Consider the following 22,436-nt stretch of genomic DNA (forward strand, 5'->3'; position numbering starts at 1 on the left):
TTTGCTCCGCCCCTCTGGAAACCCCCTTCCGAAAATCCTGCGTTTTCCCCTGCATCCTGACGTGGGGTCTCCACAAGAAATCTCTGGTCGCTTACAGCCTGTTTGCTGCACCCCCAGGTAGTGACACCGGTCTGTAGGCAGAAGTGTCCTGTTATACCTTGCAGACTCCACACTCCACACACATAATACATGACATGTTCTGATCTCCCACATAATAATCACAGGCGGCATGATTTTACAAAACATACCAGACATACATTTGTTGAACAGATAATCATAACAGGAGGCATACGTTAATTTGATCGATCACCTGATCTGATCGTTACACTGTGGAACTATGAGTCCCAGCAAGCCTCCCCCGCATGCTGGGACTTGGAGAACCAGAAGTCCCAGCATGCAGGGCATTAAAGGGCCCGCTGGCACTTGTAGTTCCACAGTATTAAAAATAGTAAAATAAACACACTGACACACATTGAAAATAAAACTTTATTTCATCCAAAGCCCATACATACATAAAACCAGCCCCAGGCTCCAGGGCTCGGGCTGGTTCCCAAAATACGGGTGGCAAAATGAGTAAGGGTCCCATGTATTTTAAGAACCAGCCCCAGGCCCAACCAGCCAGCAGGGTAATGCCACAGCCGGGGGGAGACTTTTTATACAAGTCCCCACGGCCAAAGCATTAACCCTCTGACCAGTCAGCCTGGCCAGGGGTCCTGGGGGAGTGGGCACCCCCCAATAAAGGGGTCCCCCTCTCCAGGACTTACCTGGCCAGGCTGACTGGTCGGTAAGGTTAATGCTTTGGCCGTGGGGACCCTGGAGCGGTGGCCAACGGCTGATAAAATGGTGTTAAAAATAGAATTAACTATTGTCTAATACTGTGTGTCATGGACCCACCGGTCGCCTGCTCCGATACGTCAATCTGGGCAGCTCGGGCCGTGACTGGGGTTCACTTTGGACACTCGGGTCCTTTCTTTGAGGTACACTGCCACCAGCCAAAACCTGATTTTAGCGCTTGAAACTGCGCAAGGGGCGGCTTGGCTCGCACCTGACCACACAATACAGTATAAAAATGGTAACGTTGTTGTGTTTCTCTTCTGAGGTTAATGAGTCTTAAGAACACAGAACCAGGACTGAGAATATGTATTATTTATTCCTAGAAATACTTCAGAGCTTTAAAAAAAGGTTACAAGATATTACAATGATTTTAAAAGTACACACACGATTAAATGCAATTTCAGAAATAAAAAGGGATAAAAAGAAATGACAGAACTGTATCTTACACGTAAGTACACATCCTGACGTGGGGTCTCCACAAGAAATCTCTGGTCGCTTACAGCCTGTTTGCTGCACCCCCAGGTAGTGACACCGGTCTGTAGGCAGAAGTGTCCTGTTATACCTTGCAGACTCCACACTCCACACACATAATACATGACATGTTCTGATCTCCCACATAATAATCACAGGCGGCATGATTTTACAAAACATACCAGACATACATTTGTTGAACAGATAATCATAACAGGAGGCATACGTTAATTTGATCGATCACCTGATCTGATCGTTACACTGTGGAACTATGAGTCCCAGCAAGCCTCCCCGCATGCTGGGACTTGGAGAACCACAAGTCCCAGCATGCAGGGCATTAAAGGGCCCGCTGGCACTTGTAGTTCCACAGTATTAAAAATAGTAAAATAAACACACTGACACACATTGAAAATAAAACTTTATTTCATCCAAAGCCCATACATACTGATACTTACCTATCTTGAGCCCATAGGTAGGTCCCTGGGTCCAGAGTCCGTGGTGGGTGTGGTCAGGGCTGGCAGTAGAATTCTTGAGGCCCAGAACACTGATATCTCTGGGGCCCCCCCAACCCCTCACGTTTATTTTTTTACATTGCATATTTAATGTACTTTTTTATTATTAGAAACAGATAATTAATGTTTACTATGCAATATAATACTGAAGGGCAGATGGGAGGGCACAGAATTGTGCGTCATGTGGTTTGGCGCATTGTGTGATACTACTAAACTCATTAGTACGAGTAGCCAGACAGGTGACTATGCAGCCATGTTTACAGCCCCGGAGTCCCTCAAAGCCTTGGGGCCCCTCAACTGGGCGGGGCCGGGTACGAGTGTCCCCCTTGACCCCCCCTTTCGCCTGCCCTGGGTGTGGTATAGGGGTCTGACAGTCGGGATCCTGACAGTCATTATCCCGACGTTGGGATCCCGACTGGCTGGAACGAGACAGCATGGTGAGCGCAACTAAGCCCCTTTTGGGAACCAGCCCGAGCCCTGGAGCCTGGGGCTGGTTTTAAAAAAACAGCGAAGCCCTACTTGAATGGTTTCCTGATTTTTTTTTTTAGTGCCAACCCCAGCTCTTTCAGCCTGGTGCTGGTTACGGCCGTGGGGGGGACCTACTATTTCTATTTTTTTCACACACTGCAGCCTGCACGGATCTGAACAAATACCGGTATTTGTTAAAAGGGTAAAGCACCCTGGAGCTTTCCCAATGCAACTCTACACGTTTAAAAAGGCTAAACATACCATTTAAGAGCTGCAGTGGGAAAGGGGTATTAGATTTCAGTTTCAACACACCCCACCCAAATGTAACTCTCTCTGCACATGTTACATCTGCCCCACCTGCAGTGCACAGGGGTTTGCCCATTTTGAGAACAAATTTGTACTGCAATCAGATCTAAATAAGGGCCAAGGTGCGATGAACTTGATTAGTACTAGATTGCATAGTATCTAGTACAAAAAGCATACAATGTGCTACAGCCAGTGCCAGATTAAGATCCACATGGGCCTGGAGATGACATTCACAAAGGGCCCAACCCCCATACTGTCTAAAGGAACACTGCCCGCCAAAGGCACATGGCGCAAAAAAAGGGGTGTGGTATCACAAGTGGCGTAATCACCCAATAATACTCCCGATTCAAATTACACCAAAGTAGCACAATCTGATTGTCAACAGAATTTGCTGTGTTATATAATAAATTGTTAATAAATACATTACACCGCACGTAATGCCCTTATTTCATATTACACCACAGTGTGATGCCCCTTACTCACATCACGAAACACAGTACTGCCCCATATTCACAATATGCCACACACAATGCCCATCGTAGCAGTGCCGCTTATATCCATAATTATGTCTGTGGTAGCCATGCCGCTGATACTATAATAATGGCCACAGTAGCAGTGTTGCTTCTATCCATAATAAATGCCCACTGTATATACTGGTGTTTCCCATAAGCATCCACATTGGTCCTGGCTCCTCTCAGTGAGCTGCCCCAGTCCCTCTCCTTGTGGCACTATACCTGCCGCAGCCCAGCGCCATCAGAGGGGGACCACCCCATCTATTAATATGGGGAACCTGGCTCACAGAGAGCAGACAGACCTGCCTATACAAATAGTCAGGGCCGACGAACGGGGGGTGCTGTGGGTACAGCTGTCCCGGGCCCCGGCCTCTGGAGGGGCCCGGGCAGCTGCCCCCCCACCCGTGCACACCGCCTCCCCCACCCCGCGGCCCCCCAGCCAGTCAGGCACGCACTATACATAGTGCAGCCTGCAGAGCACCGAGCCTAGGACACAGAGGGGCTCGGCGCTCCGCAGGCTGCACTGTGCAGTCACAGTGTGCGCTCCGTCCCAAGGAGAGATGCATCCGGGTGGTAAATAAAGTATGGGAGGGTGATGATGATGATTCTGACGTCACGCCAGTCAGAATATTGTATGAGAGCAGCGCTGCCTGCAGTGATTAGCAGCGCTGCTCCAGGAGCTCAGTGAGAGGAGGAGACGGGACTTCCTGTCACACACAGAGCCCCTGTCTCCTCCTGACAGCCCTGCAGCCTGTCCAGCTCTTCACCCCCACAATCTTCTGTCACAGAGTCTGGGACATAGTGAAGGGGAAGAAGAGACGCACGGCGTAATGCGCTCCCCTGGGATTCAGCAGCATTGGCGATGAAGGCGGCGTGGGACCCGGAGACTTGGACTCTGCTCTCCCGCCCCAGCAGCAGCAACAACGGTGAGTTGTGCTGCTGCTGGGAAAATATATTCTGGCACTGGGGGCACATATATGTCTGGCACTGTGGGGGCATGTCTGTCACTGGGCATATATGTGGCACTGTGGGGGCATGTCTGTCACTGGGCATATATGTGGCAATGTGGGGACATATATGTGGCACTGTGGGCATATGTGGCACTGTTGGGGTATATATGTGTGGCACTGGGGGGCATATATATCCTGCACTGGGGGGGGGGCATATATCTCTGGCACTGTTGGGGTATATATGTCTGGCACTGTGGGGGCATGTTTGTCACTGCGCATATATGTGGCACTGTGGGGGCATATATGTGTGGCACTGTGGGGGCATATATGTGTGGCACTGTGGTGGTATATATGTGTGGCACTGTGGAGGCATATCTTGCACTGGGGGGATACCTAGCACTATGGAGGCATATATGTGTGGCACATCTGACACTGTGGGGGCATATCTGGCACTAGTAATCGGCATCAGTTGTGCGGCTGCGGCGTGTGGGGCATAATGTGTAAATGGGCATTACGGTGTGTGGAGAGTATTGTGTAATTGCCATCACGGTGTGGGGTCTAATGGGCATCATGGTGTGCGGTATAATGCGTAATTGTCATCACAGTGTGCAGCGTAATATGTAATTGTCATCATAGTGTGCAGCGTAATATGTAATTGTCATCACGGTGTGCGGCCTAATATGTAATTGTCATCACGCTGTGCGGCGTAATGTGTAATTGGCATCATGGTGTGCGGCGTAATATATAATTGTCAACATGGTGTGCGGCGTAATATGTAATTGTCATCATGGTGTGCGGCGTAATGTGTATTTGGCATCATTGATAAACAGTGTATAATGATTTAAGTAGTCTGTCATTGTTTGGCCTTGATCTGTGAGGTGTACTAGGTCACTGCGTGGGCCTTTTATATTTTTATGTCACTGTGTGGCCTTCAGCCGGCCAACTAAAGTGCGGGAGGACAATGACAATTCCTGCGGTAACCAATGTCTGTTCATGCAGGCTGCAAAAGTGAGATGTACCGAAAAAAGAGAGAGTGTGTAGCAGCGCTCTAAAAAATAAAAAATCTGGTGGGGATTGGTTAAACTAGTACAAAATGATTATTAAAGATACACTTCTAAAATGTTATTGGACGGCCAGCAAACATAATAAAACATTAGGAAAACATTAAAAATAGTGCACTATAATTGTGCAATAATATGGTTCCTCACCAACCAAAGAATTTGGAGAGTCCTGTATTATGGGCCCATAGATTGGTAGAAAAGTTCCCCAAATGGTCATCCAGAGGGAGAATCACTTGTTGCAGATCTTGTGCTTGGAGTGGCCCAGATTGGCACAAATAACCAACTCCTGCTGCAAAGTTGTTCTGTTGCGAATGATGGTGAGTTTCTCGACCTTCAATGGATGGACCCGATAATTTGTATCCACTTTGGGGAGGGGGGAAGGGGGAAAAATCCGTGGTCCAAATGGAGGAATCAGGACTGCAATCCACAGACACTTGGTGGAGAGGCTGCAATGGTCTCCTTACGCGTTTCCTGGCGTAGTGAAACGCGTAAGGAGACCATTGCAGCCTCTCCACCAAGTGTCTGTGGATTGCACTCCATTTGGACCACGGATTTTTACCCCTTCCCCCCTCCCCAAAGTGGATACAAATTATCGGGTCCATCCATTGAAGGTCGAGAAACTCACCATCATTCGCAACAGAACAACTTTGCAGCAGGAGTTGGTTATTTGTGCCAATCTGGGCCACTCCAAGCACAAGATCTGCAACAAGTGATTCTCCCTCTGGATGACTATTTGGGGAACTTTTCTACCAATCTATGGGCCCATAATACAGGACTCTCCAAATTCTTTGGTTGGTGAGGAACCATATTATTGCACAATTGTAGTGCACTATTTTTAATGTTTTCCTAATGTTTTATTATGTTTGCTGGCCGTCCAATAACATTTTAGAAGTGTATCTATATAATAAGTTGAAGAGTCTGTGTGTGTGTGTGTGTGTGCGTGTCCGTCGCATTGCGGACACACCGTGGCACTCAGAGACACCAAATTTGGAAACAAGATACCTCTGGACCCGGTGGTGTACACCTCGAAGCCGTTTTTGGGAAATTTCACTTAATATTTTAAAAAACACAGAGGGCCAAATGTAATAGGGTGAGAGTTTCAGAAAGTGAGAGATTTTGGGAGAGTTTTCCCCTTTTTTTAAAGCAGAAATCAATTACACTGCAAAACCAGGTTGATTTTGCCATGTTATTGATTGCTGCTTTAAAAAAAGGGGAAAACTCTCCCAAAATCTCTCACTTTCTGAAACTCTCACCCTATTACATTTGGCCCCAAGTTTTAATTTTCCTTCATTGACGATCTGGGAAACCGTGGACGAAGGAACAACTCCACACCTGATTTCATTGCTGTCATTGAGTATGACAGACACATTCTAACATTATGGTGAAGGCTTTAAACAATTAGGAAATAATTGAGGATATACATAGACCACACATAACACACACACACGTACACATTGTACACGCACACACACAGTACACCACATACGCACACATAGCACACAACACACACATTTATACGTAGAGCACCCCACACACTTAAGCTGTGTACACACGGGGGAGATAGGGGCAGAAATCGCTGGAAACACACCGCATGCAGTACAATACAAATCCATACACACTACAACACACACCCAAAAACAGTACAACAAACACACAACTGTTGGCTTCAATCAATTCTATGGAGACGGACCACGATAAAATGGCCGCCCCATAAAGCAGACAGTTCTCTGAAACTGTTTGCGGTATGGGGGCGGCCATTTTATCGTGGTCCGTCTGCATAGAATTATTAATTGAAGCCAGGAGGGGAGCCGGGACGCGCAGACAGGTAAGCCTGCGGCGATGGGGGGGGGGGGGGGGAGTGGCACCGGTGGCCGGGGTGGGGAGGGGGGGAGGCGCCCCCCCATTAACGGCGGGGGTGGGGAGGCCAGCGGGAAGGGGGGGGAGGTGCCCCCCCATTAACGGCGCTTTGTCATGTTATAGTGTACAATTTACTCAATAAATCGTGAAAAAAATATGTGTACATAGAAGTACAATCAAGAAATGAAAGTAGGATTAAAAAATAAATTATGATTCAAACTGATAATTGTTTGGATGGCGGTGGGTTGCGAAACAAATCTATAGGTGGAGGGGGTATGGATATTGTGGGCATAATTGGTGTTTGGTACACCTACAGGGGGTACCCAGATGATGAGAAATTTTCACTACAGTGTCACCGTAGGGGGATTTCCAATTGGGGTTCAGGTGATCTTTTAGGGACCCCTTTACAATCCCGTTGGTCTCTTCTCCTGGAGCCTATGGTCTCCCTCAGTGATTGACTATCATTAAGGGAGACAGTAAGCTCAAGGAGAAGAGACCTACAGGATTGTAAAGGGTCCCTAAAAGACCACCTGGACCCCAATTGGGAATCCACCTATGGTGACAATGTGACCGTGACACTGTAGTGAAAATCCCATCAATTGAGGGCCCCATGTAGGTGTAACAAACACCAATTATGCCCACAATATCCATACCCCCACCTATAGATTTGTTTCACAACCCACCCCATCCAAACAATTATCAGTTTGAAACAGAACTTATTTTTTAATCCTACTTTCATTTCTTGATCGTACTTCTATGTACACTTACATTTTTTTCACGATTTATTGAGTAAATTGTACACTTTGTAACATGGCAATTCTTTTTCTCAGTCTTATTCTTCAACTTCTTTCACTCAAACCTTATTAATGCACCCATTGATGATTGTGATGGCTGGATCAGTGGATTGGCTTGGCGGGTGTAGGGAAGAATTTGGCCCATTGCACCCATTCCCAGTGGGGCATTACAGTGGTGCGGGTAGCGTGCGTCGCGTCATGACATCATGTGGCCAGGCCCGTGGACCTGCTCCCACACTCAGGGGCTGCCCCACTGTTTGGTAGAGATGCCCGGTGCATGTGCTTTACAGATCCCCAGACCTCAGAGACTGCTGCAGGTTTGGTGAGGGGAGTGGCAGTGGCAGGGAGCAGTGAATTTTTAATTAATTATGGCGGGGTAAGTAACGCCCACCCCGGTCCCTTCGCACTCAGCGCCTGTAATTACACACCCTAGAAACTGTACAATTTGAAAGTATAGAAATGGAGGTGGGGCCACGTCCCTTTCTGATTTTGTACCGATTTCTGACCCTCAGATGTTGGAGGATATGTCATACAGTAGGTGCTAAATCTCAGGAGTGGATGTGGAATTCATCAACACATACAAGTTATCACCTCAGGAGCGTTGTGTTTCAAACAACAACACCACACCTGATTTCATTGCCGCCATTGAGTATCAATGCAAACACATTCTAACATTATGGTGGAATCTATAACAAATTACAATCTTAGGTCGTTGGCACAGCATATTGTAAGATGACATTTTTCAGCAATTTTGGAAATAAAGAAACCCCAAGGGTTTCCCGGGCAACGCCGGGCGGGTCAGCTAGTCTTTAATAAACATATTGTACTAGTTTAACCAATTCGCACCAGATTTTTTAGATTTTTTTTTTAGAGCGCTGCTACACACTCTCTATTTTTTCGGTACAATTCACAGGACTGACCATCCTGTTTCTAGCAGCAGCTGGGCAGGACCACTCCTGACAAGCGCCCCTGGTCCAGACTCTCCTTGTGAGAACTGGGTTTTCCCATTTTTTCCTTGTTGCAAAAGTGAGATGTAAGATGATTGTTTTCCGGCTAGACCACACCCCTTTTACCATTAAGCCACACCCTTTTGTTAAGCCACACCCCTATTTATTCAGTACCATATTCTGTGGGGGCGCATTTTTATTTCTTCGCCCTGGGAGCAAAATTGTCTAGAAACGGCCCTGGCTGTGTGTGTATACATGTGTTTGTGTGTGTATGTGGCAGTGTATAATTGTGGGTGTATGTGCATATGCACTGTAGCTACTGTCTGTGTATACATGTGATGTATGTGGCAGTGTATATGTGTGTGGTGGCTGTGTGTATATGTGTGTGTGCATGTGCCTCTGTGGGCGTGTCTGCATTATAGGATTTACAGAACTTGGGGGGGGGGCCGGACTGAAGGTCAGTCCCGGGCCCCAAGATTCTTGGTGGCGGCCCTGCAAATAGACCCATGGATGGGCAAGGTGAGCTGGCATATAGACATATAGGGGGAAATTTACCAATATGAAAAACCTAGTTTTTCGTATTGGTATTTCCCCTCCGACTGCATACGACTGTTTTAGTCGTATGCAAAGTCGTTTTCCGGAGGGGAAATGACAAAGCAGTCAGATACGACTGCTTTGTAACCCTCCGATGGTGTAACCATTCGTATTAGCGGCCGTATATACGGCTGCTAATACGAATTATTTCTAGCAGTCTGCACGGATCATTTAGATCCGTGCAGGCTGCAGTGTGTAAAAAAAAATAGAAAAATAAATAAATTTTAAAAAAAACGGCGTGGGGTCCCCCCCACAGCCGAAACCAGCACCAGGCTGAAGGAGCCGGGGCCGGTAATTAAAAATCAGGGAACCCGACAAATAGGGGTTCCCCGATTTTTAACAACCAGCCCCAGGCTCCAGGTCCGGGGCTGGTTCCCAAAATACGGGGGACAAAATGACTAGGGGTCCCCCATATTTCAAGAACCAGTCCCAGGCCAAACCAGCCAGCAGGGTAATGCCACAGCCGGGGGGAGACTTTTTATACAAGTCCCCCCGGCCAAAACATTAACCCCCTGACCGGTCAGCCTGGCCAGGGGCCCTGGGGGAGTGGGGACCCCCCCAATGAAGGGCCCCCCCCCCCCCTCCAGGACTTACCTGACCAGGCTGAAGCCTGGTACTGTCCCCGATGCCCCTGGGCGGTGGGCATCGGGCTGATTATGGTGTAAAAAAAAGAATAATCTATTGTTTTTTAATGTGGCACTACAAGTGCCAGCAAGCTGGGACTTGGAGAACCACAAGTCCCAGCCTGCTGGGCATTAAAGGGCCCGCTGGCACTTGTAGTTCCACAGTTAAAAAAATAGTACACAAAACACACTGACACACACTTAAAATAAAACTTTAATACATACAAAGCCCACACATACTAATACTTACCTATCTTCTTTCCGTAGGTATCCCTGGTCCTGTGTCGTCTTCTGGTCCTCCTGTGTCGTCTTCTGGTCCATGTCGACGTCGCTGTCCATGTCGGCGATGGCGTCCCCGTCCGGATCCGACGAAATCCATGGAGGAAGCTGTGGAAGGAAACCATACTGACCTGTCCCAGCGCGACGTAGTCCAGGTAAGTGTCTTGGCAAAAAAACAAAACGACAGCCCGAATCCATCCGGACAGAGGGAGCCGCACGGTGTTTGTGTACATCGTGCGGCTCCGCCTCCCGAATGCCGCTATTGACCGCTTTGCGGCCTAGCGGCTCCTGATTGGCCGCTAGGCCGCAAGGCGGCCAATAGCGGCATTCGGGAGGCGGAGCCGCACGATGTAAACAAACACCGTGCGGCTCCCTCAGTCCGGTCTGGTTTCGGGTGTTCGGTTTGTTTTTTTGCCAAGACACTTACCTGGACTACGTCGCGCTGGGACAGGTGAGTATGGTTTCCTTCCACAGCTTCCTCCATGGATTTCGTCGGATCCGGACGTGGACGCCATCGCCGACATGGACAGCGACGTCAACATGGACCAGAAGACGACACAGGAGGACCAGAAGACGACACAGGACCAGGGATACCTACGGAAAGAAGATAGGTAAGTATTAGTATGTGTGGGCTTTGTATGTATTAAAGTTTTATTTTAAAAGTGTGTCAGTGTGTTTTGTGTACTATTTTTTTAACTGTGGAACTACAAGTGCCAGCGGGCCCTTTAATGCCCAGCAGGCTGGGACTTGTGGTTCTCCAAGTCCCAGCTTGCTGGCACTTGTAGTGCCACAGTAAAAAACAATAGATTATTCTTTTTTTTACACCATAATCAGCCCGATGCCCACAGCCCAGGGGCATCGGTGACAGTACCAGGCTTCAGCCTGGTCAGGTAAGTCCTGGAGGGGGGGGACCCAGGCTGACCGGTCAGGGGGTTAATGTTTTGGCCGGGGGGACTTGTATAAAAAGTCTCCCCCCGGCTGTGGCATTACCCTGCTGGCTGGTTGTGCCTGGGACTGGTTCTTGAAATACGGGGGACCCCTAGTCATTTTGTCCCCCGTATTTTGGGAACCAGCCCCGGACCTGGAGCCTGGGGCTGGTTGTTAAAAATCGGGGAACCCCTATTTGTCGGGTTCCCTGATTTTTAATTACCGGCCCCGGCTCCTTCAACCTGGTGCTGTTTTTTTTTTTATTTATTTAATTTTTCTATTTTTTTACACTGAAGCCTGCACGGATCTGACTGATATGATGGATATGACTGATCCGTGCAGGCTTAAAGCAAATACGACAGGAAAATGGTGTTCTATTTTTCTGTCGTATTTGCGTGGGTGTTTCACACCACTTAGCAGCCGTATTATCAGTACGGCTGCTTAGTACATCAGGAATCTCTGTCGTATCCTATCGATGGTGTAGACATTCGTATTTGTAAATACAAATACGAATGTTCCATCTTTAGGACTACGAATTGTTGTATTTTTGGGATTGTAAATCCCGAAAATACAAATTCGTAAAAAAAAAGGTGTATTTCTCCCTACGAATACACCTTTTTTCTACGAATCCATTTTGGTAAATGTCCCCCATAGAATGTAAAGTCAAAATGACTTTCGGTCGACAGGGGGCGAGGTCGACATGGGTTTTTTCACTGTTTTTTTTACCCGAATGTCGACACGGACACAGTTTGAAGTCACTTCTTCACTGTGACTCTCCACCGTGGCACGCACTGGGAGGAGGAGGGAGGGACACTGTAATGTGTCACTCATCATCATGTGCCCTCCGGCTCCTCCTGCAGCGATGCGTGTCTACGGCCGCTGGCGCAACTCAGTGTGTGAGGAGGTAGGACGAGGGCATACATACTCCTGGCTGACTGTACTTGTGTTGTGTGGGGTGATGGTGCAGTTGTATTTCACGGCTGCAGGCAGGGCAAATAGCCGCACTCAGTAAACATGCAGGCAGTGCAGCAGGCTGCACAACCCGAAGTGTGACACTGTCGTGTCCCCCACCTAGTCTCCCGGTCCCGGCCGAGCATATGCACTCCCCCTTGGCAACGATTAGCATTTGCACACCCGTGGCAACGATTAGCATTTGCACTCCCCCTTGGCAACAATGAGCATTTTCTCTCTCCCTTTACACCAAGCATTTTCAACTCCACTGGAATTGAGCATGAAGGCACGGGCATGGCATTTATATGGCATAATATGTAATAGCCATTACCGTGTGTGGTATATGTAATGGGCATTAGTGTGTGGCATAATGTTTAATGGGCATTACAGTGTATGGATAATGTGTAATGAGCATTACGGTGTTTGCCATAATATGTAATGGGCATTGCAGTGTATGGCGTATTTTTTGGCATGCGCCTTCGGCGGGCACTGTCCATGTTTGTACCTGCTTTAGAAAAATTTGTTGAGTCCTGGCATAATGAGTAATGAGCATAATGGTGTGTGGCATAATGTGTAATGGGCATCATGGTGTGTGGCATAATGTGTAATGGCCATTGCAGTGTATGGCGTAACATGTAATGGGCATCACAGTGTGTGGCATAACATATAATGGGCATTATAGTGTGTGATGTAATGTGTAACTGGCATTACGGTGTTAAAAAAAAACATAAGGTGGGCCAAGGGGTGGAGCTGGGGCGGGTCAAGGGGGGCTGTGGGTGTGTCAAGGGGCGTGCCACTGTCTGGGAATCTCACAACACAAAGGTGGTAACCCTAGGTGTGAGGGGGAACAGGGTGGAACTGAGTTCCACCACCTCTAATGATGAGGTGGAACATTTAACCTCCACATTGGCCCTGCACAGTAATTCTCAAAGAAAAGCATTCTAGTTTGCAGGGGGACGCCAAAAACCCTACCCCATGGCCCTGTCATGCACCACATATACTGTACCAGTGATTGCTAACCTTGACCCTTCAATTGTTGTTGATCCACACATCCCAGTATACCCTGCATCAGTTTTAGCATGCCCAAATAGCAAAACTGTAGCAGGGCATGCTGGGATATGTAGTTCAACAACAGCTGGAGTGTCAAGGTTAGCCATCACTGACATATATACACACACACAGTACAGTACAGACTACACACACACCATTCATACAGTACAGAAATAACAAAAAAGTGGTTTATGTTATTGGAATGGGCGCCACCTCTGCCGCAGGTCACCATTCTTCAAGACCAGGACTACAAACACTGGTATGGGTAGACGATTTGAAACAAAATGGAAGATGATGTCCTGCGTGGATTTGTTACAAAATAGTTTGTTCTATTTATAGTAGTGAATGTAATAGAACTTCTTTCGTGTACAATGTTCCAATGTTTCAATCCATACAGTACAGTTAGAGTGACCAAACCCATCCCGGGATGCGGAAAGTCCCGGTTTCAAGTAACTCAAAATGTTGGTGGATTCAGGCATGGCAAATGCCTGAATCCACCTAACACCCCCCCCCCCCCCCCCCACGCGGCAAGACCCGGGCCAGACCTAAATAACAACATGAGAGCAGCAGTTGTGCGGTGCCTGGGTGCCGCTGCGCCGCCGATGCTCAACTGCTCCCGCCCCGCACAGAATTACTGGGACTGGAAGTGTGGGAGGGGAAGCTGTTACGCGGCGGGCGCCTCCCCACCATTGGTAAGTGCGGCCGCTGCGTGACCGCGTCTCCTCCCACACTCCCAGTAATGCTGCGCTGTCAGGCATTGGTGGTCAGTCAGGCGGGCTGCTACTACTGCCCTGGTACCTGCTGCTACACACCTCCACTGCAGCACAGTGGCACATGCAAATGCGCCACGCTGCTACGCGGATGATCCGGGACAGTCCTACTCAGTACATAACTGCTGAGCCTTCCGGCTCCCTCCCTCCTGTCCTGGCAGTGGCTGTTGGCTTCCCGGCCTTTCAAAATTAAAACAGATGCTGCTGCTGCCAACTAGGTACAGTTTTCAGGTGCAATAATTTATATTATGTTTATGTGAATTATGTAAAAATAGGTAAATGTGAATTATCCGGGCGCCCCATGTTGAAATTATATGACAGTACATTAAGAATACGATGCGAGGCGATGCAACGCGATTTCCCTTGAAATTTCCTTGAAGACAAAATCGCGTCGCATTGTATGCTATTGTATGGTATTAAATGCCACGCAATGCGATGCGATTTTAACCCATCCCGCCCAATTGTAATCCCGCCCTCTGCCACATCTGGCAGAATTTCACTCTGAGGGAGTTTTGACAGGAGATAACAAGTGGTTTGCTGTGGTGCTTTGTATGAGACTTTTCGTGAGGTGATTTTTCAGAAATTTTCATTCAATTTCTTTGGATATTGGCCCATTTTGCCCCTTTCATCCTATTTGACGGTATGGCTTTGCCGGGCAGTATCTTCAGCCTCCCCAAGACAGAAGAGGATACTGTGAAGTTCATGCAGGACAATGGGCTTCTTCCATCAACAGCTACCTGTCCAAATGGACACCCAATGCGCCTGTCGGTGAATGAGCGGAAATGGCGCTGCTATATAAAAAGCTGTGGCAAAAAGCAAAGTCTGCGGGCCTCACTATTTTACCCTGGATGCAGACTTCCATTCATGACAATCCTCAGGTTTATTTTCTGCTGGAGTGAGGAACTTACATCCATAGAGTTCTGTGACAAACATCTGAATATATACATCAATAAGACAGCTATCTTCTACAACGCCTTGATGCGGGAGGCGTGTCAATGCGACCTCATGTCCCAGCCTCAACGCCGTATTGGTGGAGCAGGCAAAATTGTGGAGATAGATGAGTCGCTGTTTGCAAAGAGACAAGCCAATGTCGGCAGAGTTCTCCCACAGCAGTGGGTCTTTGGAGGAGTGTGTCGCGAAACAGGGGAATGTTTCATGTTGCCTGTGGAAAAGAGAGATCCGACGACCCTGATGACCGCAATTGCAGAGCATATCGAGGCTGGCACTACAATTGTAAGCGATTGCTGGCGTGCGTACAATACTGGACTGGAGCGGGCTGGATACAGTCACTTGAGGGTCAATCATAGATATAATTTTGTGGACCCGGACACTGGAGCACATACACAAAATATAGAAAGACTATGGGGATGTGCAAAGTGGCGGAACAAACGCCAGCGGGGCACAGGCCGCCATCACCTGGACTCTTATATGCAAGAGTTTGTGTGGCGAAAGTGCCTGGCGGGTGACAGCCCATTTACACGCATTCTACATGCACTAAGTTTGTTGGCTAAGTAATTACGCCTATTAATGATTGTATGATATGTGTTCTTGTTGTTCTAATTTATTGCTGATATATGATAATTACAGTTATTCCTTAAATTCTGTTGTCCTTAATGTGTCAGATATGAATGATATTGATGAATGATATTGGAGGTTCACAACCAGGCCACTATCAACGTGAACCCGAAGCGTGGCGAGCGCAGCGAGCCCGCGAGGGGCGTCGGTACGCGTCCTCCGACCTTTTCATACCCTACTATCCACTAGGGCGTGGAGTGAGAATAGAATAGTGTGGCGAGCGCAGCGAGCCACCGAGCCCGAAGCGTGGCGAGCCCGAAGCGTGGCGAGCACAGCGAGCCCCGCGAGGGGACGCGGACACCTGTGAAGCCCGCGAGGGGACGCGGATAGCTGTGAAGGTGTCGGCGTCCCCTCGCGGGGCTCGCCACGCTTCGGGCTCGGTGGCTCGCTGCGCTCGCCACACTATTCTATTCTCAGCTCCACGCCGACGTGGATAGTGGGGGTATGAAAAGGTCGGAGGACGCGTACCGCCGCCCCTCGCGGGCTCGCTGCGCTCGCCACGCTTCGGGTTTGTGTCATTAGTGGGGTGACGTTAACAATGGGGGTGGGATTTCACTTTTGTCACTTTTTGGGGGTTTTGGGCATTTTTTCATTTAAATAAATGTAAAATCGGGTCTCAGGGACCATTTTACATTGATTCCAATGTTAAAATCGGGTCCACTGCTAAAATCGGGTGCTGCTCTCGTCGCGTCGCATCGCATGCCATTTGGTTAACACGCGATGCGACGCGATTTTTTGGGACCGATCAAAAATCGGGCGCCCGGATAATTCACAAGTACCTAAAAATATAATATATATATATATATAATCTATCTATCATCAACCAAACCCCTTCTTTTTTGCGCTAAATTCTGAAAGATTATTAGTTTGCTGCCTGTTTCCACAATACCCCTGTTGGCTAAGGGGAATTACAAAAGATACAAGAACAAGTGTGGAATGGCGCACTTCTCAACTTCAGTCCATAATATATTAAACAATGTCCATAACTTGGTGTTATTCTCTTTATTAAAAGTCTTTTTAGACAAAACGTGCTGTTTTCACCCAACGCATTTCGCCCAACAAGGGGCTTCCTCAGGGGTATCAGCTTTATAGAATAACGTTGTGGTGAAACTACAAACATGGTGGAAAGTGTGCGATTCTTTCCTCTAAGCCGAAAGAGAAGGGCACCCAACCTATGCTACTGTCTCAATCAGTTGATAACTGGCCCGAAATGGCCCCGCCTCTGGTAGTAAGAGTTGTTTTGGGGTAATAAATGTGGGTATTCAAGTGGATCGCCCATACAATTTGTCACCTGGATAAGTGTTCACTTGTCACCTGGATAAGTGTTCACTTGTCTGGCTCAGCAAGACATTCTTACTGAGCCAGACAAGTGAACACTTATCCAGGTGCCAAATTGGTGACACACCACGTGTGTGTGTGTGAATGTGTGCATGTGTATATATATATATATATATATATATATATATATAATATATATATATATATATATATGTGTGAATACTACAGTTTTATGCAAGGAAAACGCACCAAAAAGGACTTAATATCCCCCAAAAAATGTGGAGGGCTGCCGCCCACCATAACCCCCCGTCCCTGGTTCACCCATCGGAAAGTTGCTCACCCTAAGTACAGTATATGCACATACTTAAAGGTGCTACTCATCAAGAAGCCATTATAGAACTACTTACTGCAGTGATTTTAAAATTGCCAAGGCACACCATGAGATCCCCACATGGCAAAACACATTGGCCCCCTCAGGAAAATAACAAACCTATTGGCCCTAGTATAAAAAACAATGACACTGGTCCCCACGGGTAACAAAAATAAAATACATTGGCCCTTTACTTGAAAAGAAGAGACCAGTAAATAACAGTTGAACTGGTGGTGGCTGTAAACTGGTTTGGGCGTCTCTAGATCTGGGGGCACACTGGAGAACAGCTCATGGCACACTAGTGTACCAGGCACAGTGGTTGAAAAACACTGTCTAATGGTGTGTACGCAATACACATTATACAAGGCCACATGCAGCAGCAGTTAGTGTGGTCCGGATGTGGAGCTTGTAACTGAGGGGCAGATGTATTAATCTGCCTATAACGTTTGGCGAATAAAGAGTCCCGCTTCTCCAGCATAACGTGGAGAAGCGGGCAAACGTTATAGGCAGATGTATTAAGCAGATAAGGAGAGCCGTTATCCCCAGCGTGAACGGCTCTCCTTATCGTCTCCCTCGCCGACCCGCACATGCGCATTGCGCACTCGCAATCCCCCCCCTGGCCGGCTTTCTGGGCATGCGCGAGATCTCGCTAAAACCACGAGATCTCCAGCGCAGCCCAAGCCAAACGCAGGGCTAGCGTTGTCCCCACAGTGGGGGAAAGGACAACGCTAGCCCTGAGCTGGCGAAGCGGCCGGGGTGAATTAATACCTCGAAGGCTGTTAATACATCGCCCCGGCCGTTAATCCATGGGGGGGGATTGCAGGGGACAGCCCCGCCGAGCTTAACTTGGCGGGCTGTCACTAGCGCTAGTGATACATTAGGGAAATCGTAATCCCCCCCCAGTTAACCAGCGTTAAGTGCATTTTTGCACTTAACGCTGGTTCATACATCTGCCCCTGAGTGGCAGGCTCAGGACCCCGGAGAAGGAGAGAGCTGAAGGGAGGGATGGCCTCCACATTGCCTGCACGGATCTTCAACTGATCTTAGGTGAGAGTGAGACTCTGAATGCTAGAGTCTTAGGCATGGGAGAGAGAACAACCGCTGGCAGTCTCTGCAGGGTTGCCTACTTTTGAAAAATCATTTCAGGGAGAAAATTAAAAGTCCGGGGCCGGGCCTTGCATCGCCAGGGGGAGGGCCTTGCATCACCAGGGGGAGGGCCTTGCGCCGCCAGTTTGTCAGCAATTATGAGCAGTTTTTAGCACACCAAGCAGGAAATATGTTGTCCTGCTTCGTGCATTTATAACAATTATCATACAGTTATACATATTCTTTTGCACGTTAAGCAAGTTTTATGATAATTGTTATAAATGCACGAAGCAGGACAACATATTTCCTGCTTGGCGTGCTAAAAACTGCTATCATTATTGAGGTACATGTAACATTTAACAGATAACACACATGAGGTTTTCAACACACACAGCAAAGCCAACTCCTACACTGACAAACAATCTATGGGTTAGGAATGCCCAGTGGATGGGGAAGCCTGGCTGAATGATGACCAGGGCAGGGGCAGCGCTCGGAAGGTGAGGTGACTCACTGCCTCAGGTCGGTCTCGGGGGGCTGTGAATTAAAGGTCCCCAGGGAGTGTGGGCTCTGCTGGGGGAGATTGTTCCTAAAATGTGCAGCTAACAGTGTAAATTTGTATACAGTGAACGGGGCAGGGGCAGCGCTTGGAAGGTGAGGTGCTCACTGCCTGAGGGGCTGTGAATGTAAGGTCCCCGGGGAGTATGGGCTTTTATCTGCAATATACGCATACGGGCCCTTATTCTGGTTGACTCGCTCGAGCGCAAATTTGCACCCTTGCGAGTCAACCAAGACCCGCCCTGCAAATGGTGGTACAGTACACCCACCCCCCTTTGCACGTCGGGTTCATGTGCCCAGCATGCGAATGGATGTTTTACATTAATTTGCATGCCTGTGGGAACCCCCCCATCTTTCGATGGTCGCTAACCATCAAATGATGTTGAAGGCGCGCACATATGTGAGAGTCCAGACCACTCATACATATGCATTTAGATTTCCAGGGAATTGGGCGGACAGCTGACATCTGGTTATGTCAGCTGTCCGCCCCCTGCACGTGCATCACGAATGCATTAGCATGTGTACACCCGGCGTTTTCACGGGAACACACATGAAACATAGAAACATAGAAACATAGAATGTGACGGCAGATAAGAACCACTTGGCCCATCTAGTCTGCCCCTTTTTTTAAACATGTTACCTCAAACCATATTTGATCCTTATTTCTTTGTAAGGATATCAATATGCTTATCCCAAGCATGTTTAAATTGTACTACTGTATTTGCGTCTACCACCTCTGATGGGAGGCTATTCCACTTATCTACTACTCTTTCTGTGAAAAAATTCTTCCTCACATTTCCCCTGAATCTTCCTCCCTCTAGTTTCAGTGCATGTCCTCGTGTTCTGTTGCTCCTCTTCCTGTGAAGAATGTCTCCCACCTGTACCTTCCTCCCCCTAGTGTCAGTGCATGTCCTCGTGTTCTGTTGCTCCTCTTCCTGTGAAGAATGTCTCCTACCTGTACCTTCCACCCCTAGTGTCAGTGCATGTCCTCGTGTTCTGTTGCTCCTCTTCCTGTGAAGAATGTCTCCCACCTGTACCTTCCTCCCCCTAGTGTCAGTGCATGTCCTCGTGTTCTGTTGCTCCTCTTCCTGTGACTAATGTCTCCCACCTGTACCTTCCTCCCTCTAGTGTCAGTGCATGTCCTCGTGTTCTGCTGCTCCTCTTCCTGTGAAGAATGTCTCCCACCTGTACCTTCCCCCTAGTGTCAGTGCATGTCCTCGTGTTCTGTTGCTCCTCTTCCTGTGAAGAATGTCTCCCACCTGTACCTTCCTCCCTCTAGTGTCAGTGCATGTCCTCGTGTTCTGTTGCTCCTCTTCCTGTGAAGAATGTCTCCTACCTGTACCTTCCACCCCTAGTGTCAGTGCATGTCCTCGTGTTCTGTTGCTCCTCTTCCTGTGAAGAATGTCTCCCACCTGTACCTTCCTCCCCCTAGTGTCAGTGCATGTCCTCGTGTTCTGCTGCTCCTCTTCCTGTGAAGAATGTCTCCCACCTGTACCTTCCTCCCCCTAGTGTCAGTGCATGTCCTCGTGTTCTGTTGCTCCTCTTCCTGTGACTAATGTCTCCCACCTGTACCTTCCTCCCTCTAGTGTCAGTGCATGTCCTCGTGTTCTGCTGCTCCTCTTCCTGTGAAGAATGTCTCCCACCTGTACCTTCCCCCTAGTGTCAGTGCATGTCCTCGTGTTCTGTTGCTCCTCTTCCTGTGAAGAATGTCTCCCACCTGTACCTTCCTCCCTCTAGTGTCAGTGCATGTCCTCGTGTTCTGCTGCTCCACTTCCTGTGAAGAATGTCTCCCACCTGTACCTTCCTCCCTCTAGTGTCAGTGCATGTCCTCGTGTTCTGTTGCTCCTCTTCCTGTGAAGAATGTCTCCCACCTGTACCTTCCTCCCCCTAGTGTCAGTGCATGTCCTCGTGTTCTGCTGCTCCTCTTCCTGTGAAGAATGTCTCCCACCTGTACCTTCCTCCCCCCAGTGTCAGTGCATGTCCTCGTGTTCTGCTGCTCCTCTTCCTGTGAAGAATGTCTCCCACCTGTACCTTCCTCCCCCTAGTGTCAGTGCATGTCCTGGTGTTCTGTTGCTCCTCTTCCTGTGAAGAATGTCTCCCACCTGTACCTTCCTCCCTCTAGTGTCAGTGCATGTCATCGTGTTCTGTTGCTCCTCTTCCTGTGAAGAATGTCTCCCCCCTGTACCTTGTTAAAGCCCTTGATATACGAAACGCAGGGTGTTCACATATGCTAATGGCCCTGTCGGGCAACCCACACCCCCCCCCCCTCGAAAGGCAGGGAGCGTGCGCCCAGCGAAGTGATTTTTGCAGAGTTCACTCACCCAGCATATACAAATGCACAGAAATGCTGCTGCATGTGCGCATATGCAAAACATCGGTCCCTCGTGTGAATTTGCACACGAGCGGGTCAATCAGAATAAGGGCCACTGTACCTATGTTGGTGACTTACCTCTTTTGTTGAGTCATCATTCAATGGCACCAGATAGAGGTGGAGCAGGTACTTTGTCCTTTTTTTGCAGTATATCAGGACTGCTCCTGGCGTTCTAAATAGTGACCTTAAAAATGTCCAACACTTCTCCACAATTACCCCAATTCTGGAAAAAGTGGGGTTCTCCAGCACAATGTAAGAGCCTTCCGTTCTTGTTGGAGATTCCAGGATCATTTTTCCGTCTTTGAAATGGATGCATTTGATCCACATACTGTAGGCAGCACAATCTGTACACGGAATGAGACATGATATAGGTGACATGGTCATGGATGCGGTCATGCAAAATAAACGGGGCACAGTCAGGTGGGAAATACGGGTGGGGTTACACAATACTGGAGATCACCTAAAACGAGCCAGCTGGAAAGGAATCCATTAAATGCTTACTCCAATCTAGACTCCACCGTGCAGGACTACTGAGAATCTGCTGTTCAGTGCTACTTTCCATGCAGCTGCATTGGAGAAAAGATTAGCTGATGCTTACAAAATATTACATATTTAAATAAAGTTATGGGACTAATTAGCACCTCAGGGTGCCTCCGCATCTATCTACGAAAGATGTCTAAGATCTGATGAGCAGGAGGATTCATGTGAAAATGAAGACAAGATAGAGTCCTTACAGTCATATAATACCGGTAGATATAGAAACCATTACTTTAATGACGATGCTTCATCAGATTTCAAACCTGCCAGAAAACAAGGCCATTTCCACTATTCAATGGAGGCCAGGGGCAGAACCAAAAATGGAACAATGTTATGCACTCACACATGCACTCAGACCCCATTTGCCATACAACTCCACCACATGCTTTCCATACCTTACAAGACCACAACATATGTGTATACTAGTCTTAAGTCATGCTTATGCAACTCTCAAAAGTTTTGTAAAGTGTAAATGTTTTTCATGTAAGGGACCCTTATCGGCCTTTAACCCCTTTCTCGGGATGAGCTGCAGGAGCGGGCTCTACCGAGAAGTTTCCGTACATGCCACTGTAAAGAAAGGGTGTGCCAGTGGTGCCTCCAGCGGTGAACCACTAGCGCACCACCATCCCCCCCTGTCACTGACACCCCCCATTGCTGATCCTCCCCATTACCGCTCTGGGAGGATCAGGGCTGCTCGGGAGATTCGGCCATGCTCGGCTGTTCGTGTGTCCAAACACAGGAATGCTCGAACGGATGAG

General features: G+C 48.3%; 1 protein-coding gene across 1 annotated transcript in view; it reads right to left on the minus strand.

Moving 5' to 3' along the window:
- Positions 1–21,432, minus strand: part of LOC146021380 (NACHT, LRR and PYD domains-containing protein 1b allele 2-like) — a 60,473-nt gene extending 39,041 nt beyond the window's left edge. The window contains exon 1 of the mRNA XM_083155166.1: positions 21,220–21,432. Coding sequence (XP_083011292.1) covers positions 21,220–21,432 — 213 coding nt within the window. The remainder of the gene's footprint in view (positions 1–21,219) is intronic.
- Positions 21,433–22,436: the final 1,004 nt, after the last annotated feature.

Source organism: Crinia signifera, chromosome 7 (assembly GCF_055691185.1).
Source record: "Crinia signifera chromosome 7, ASM5569118v1, whole genome shotgun sequence".
NCBI lineage: Eukaryota > Metazoa > Chordata > Amphibia > Anura > Myobatrachidae > Crinia > Crinia signifera.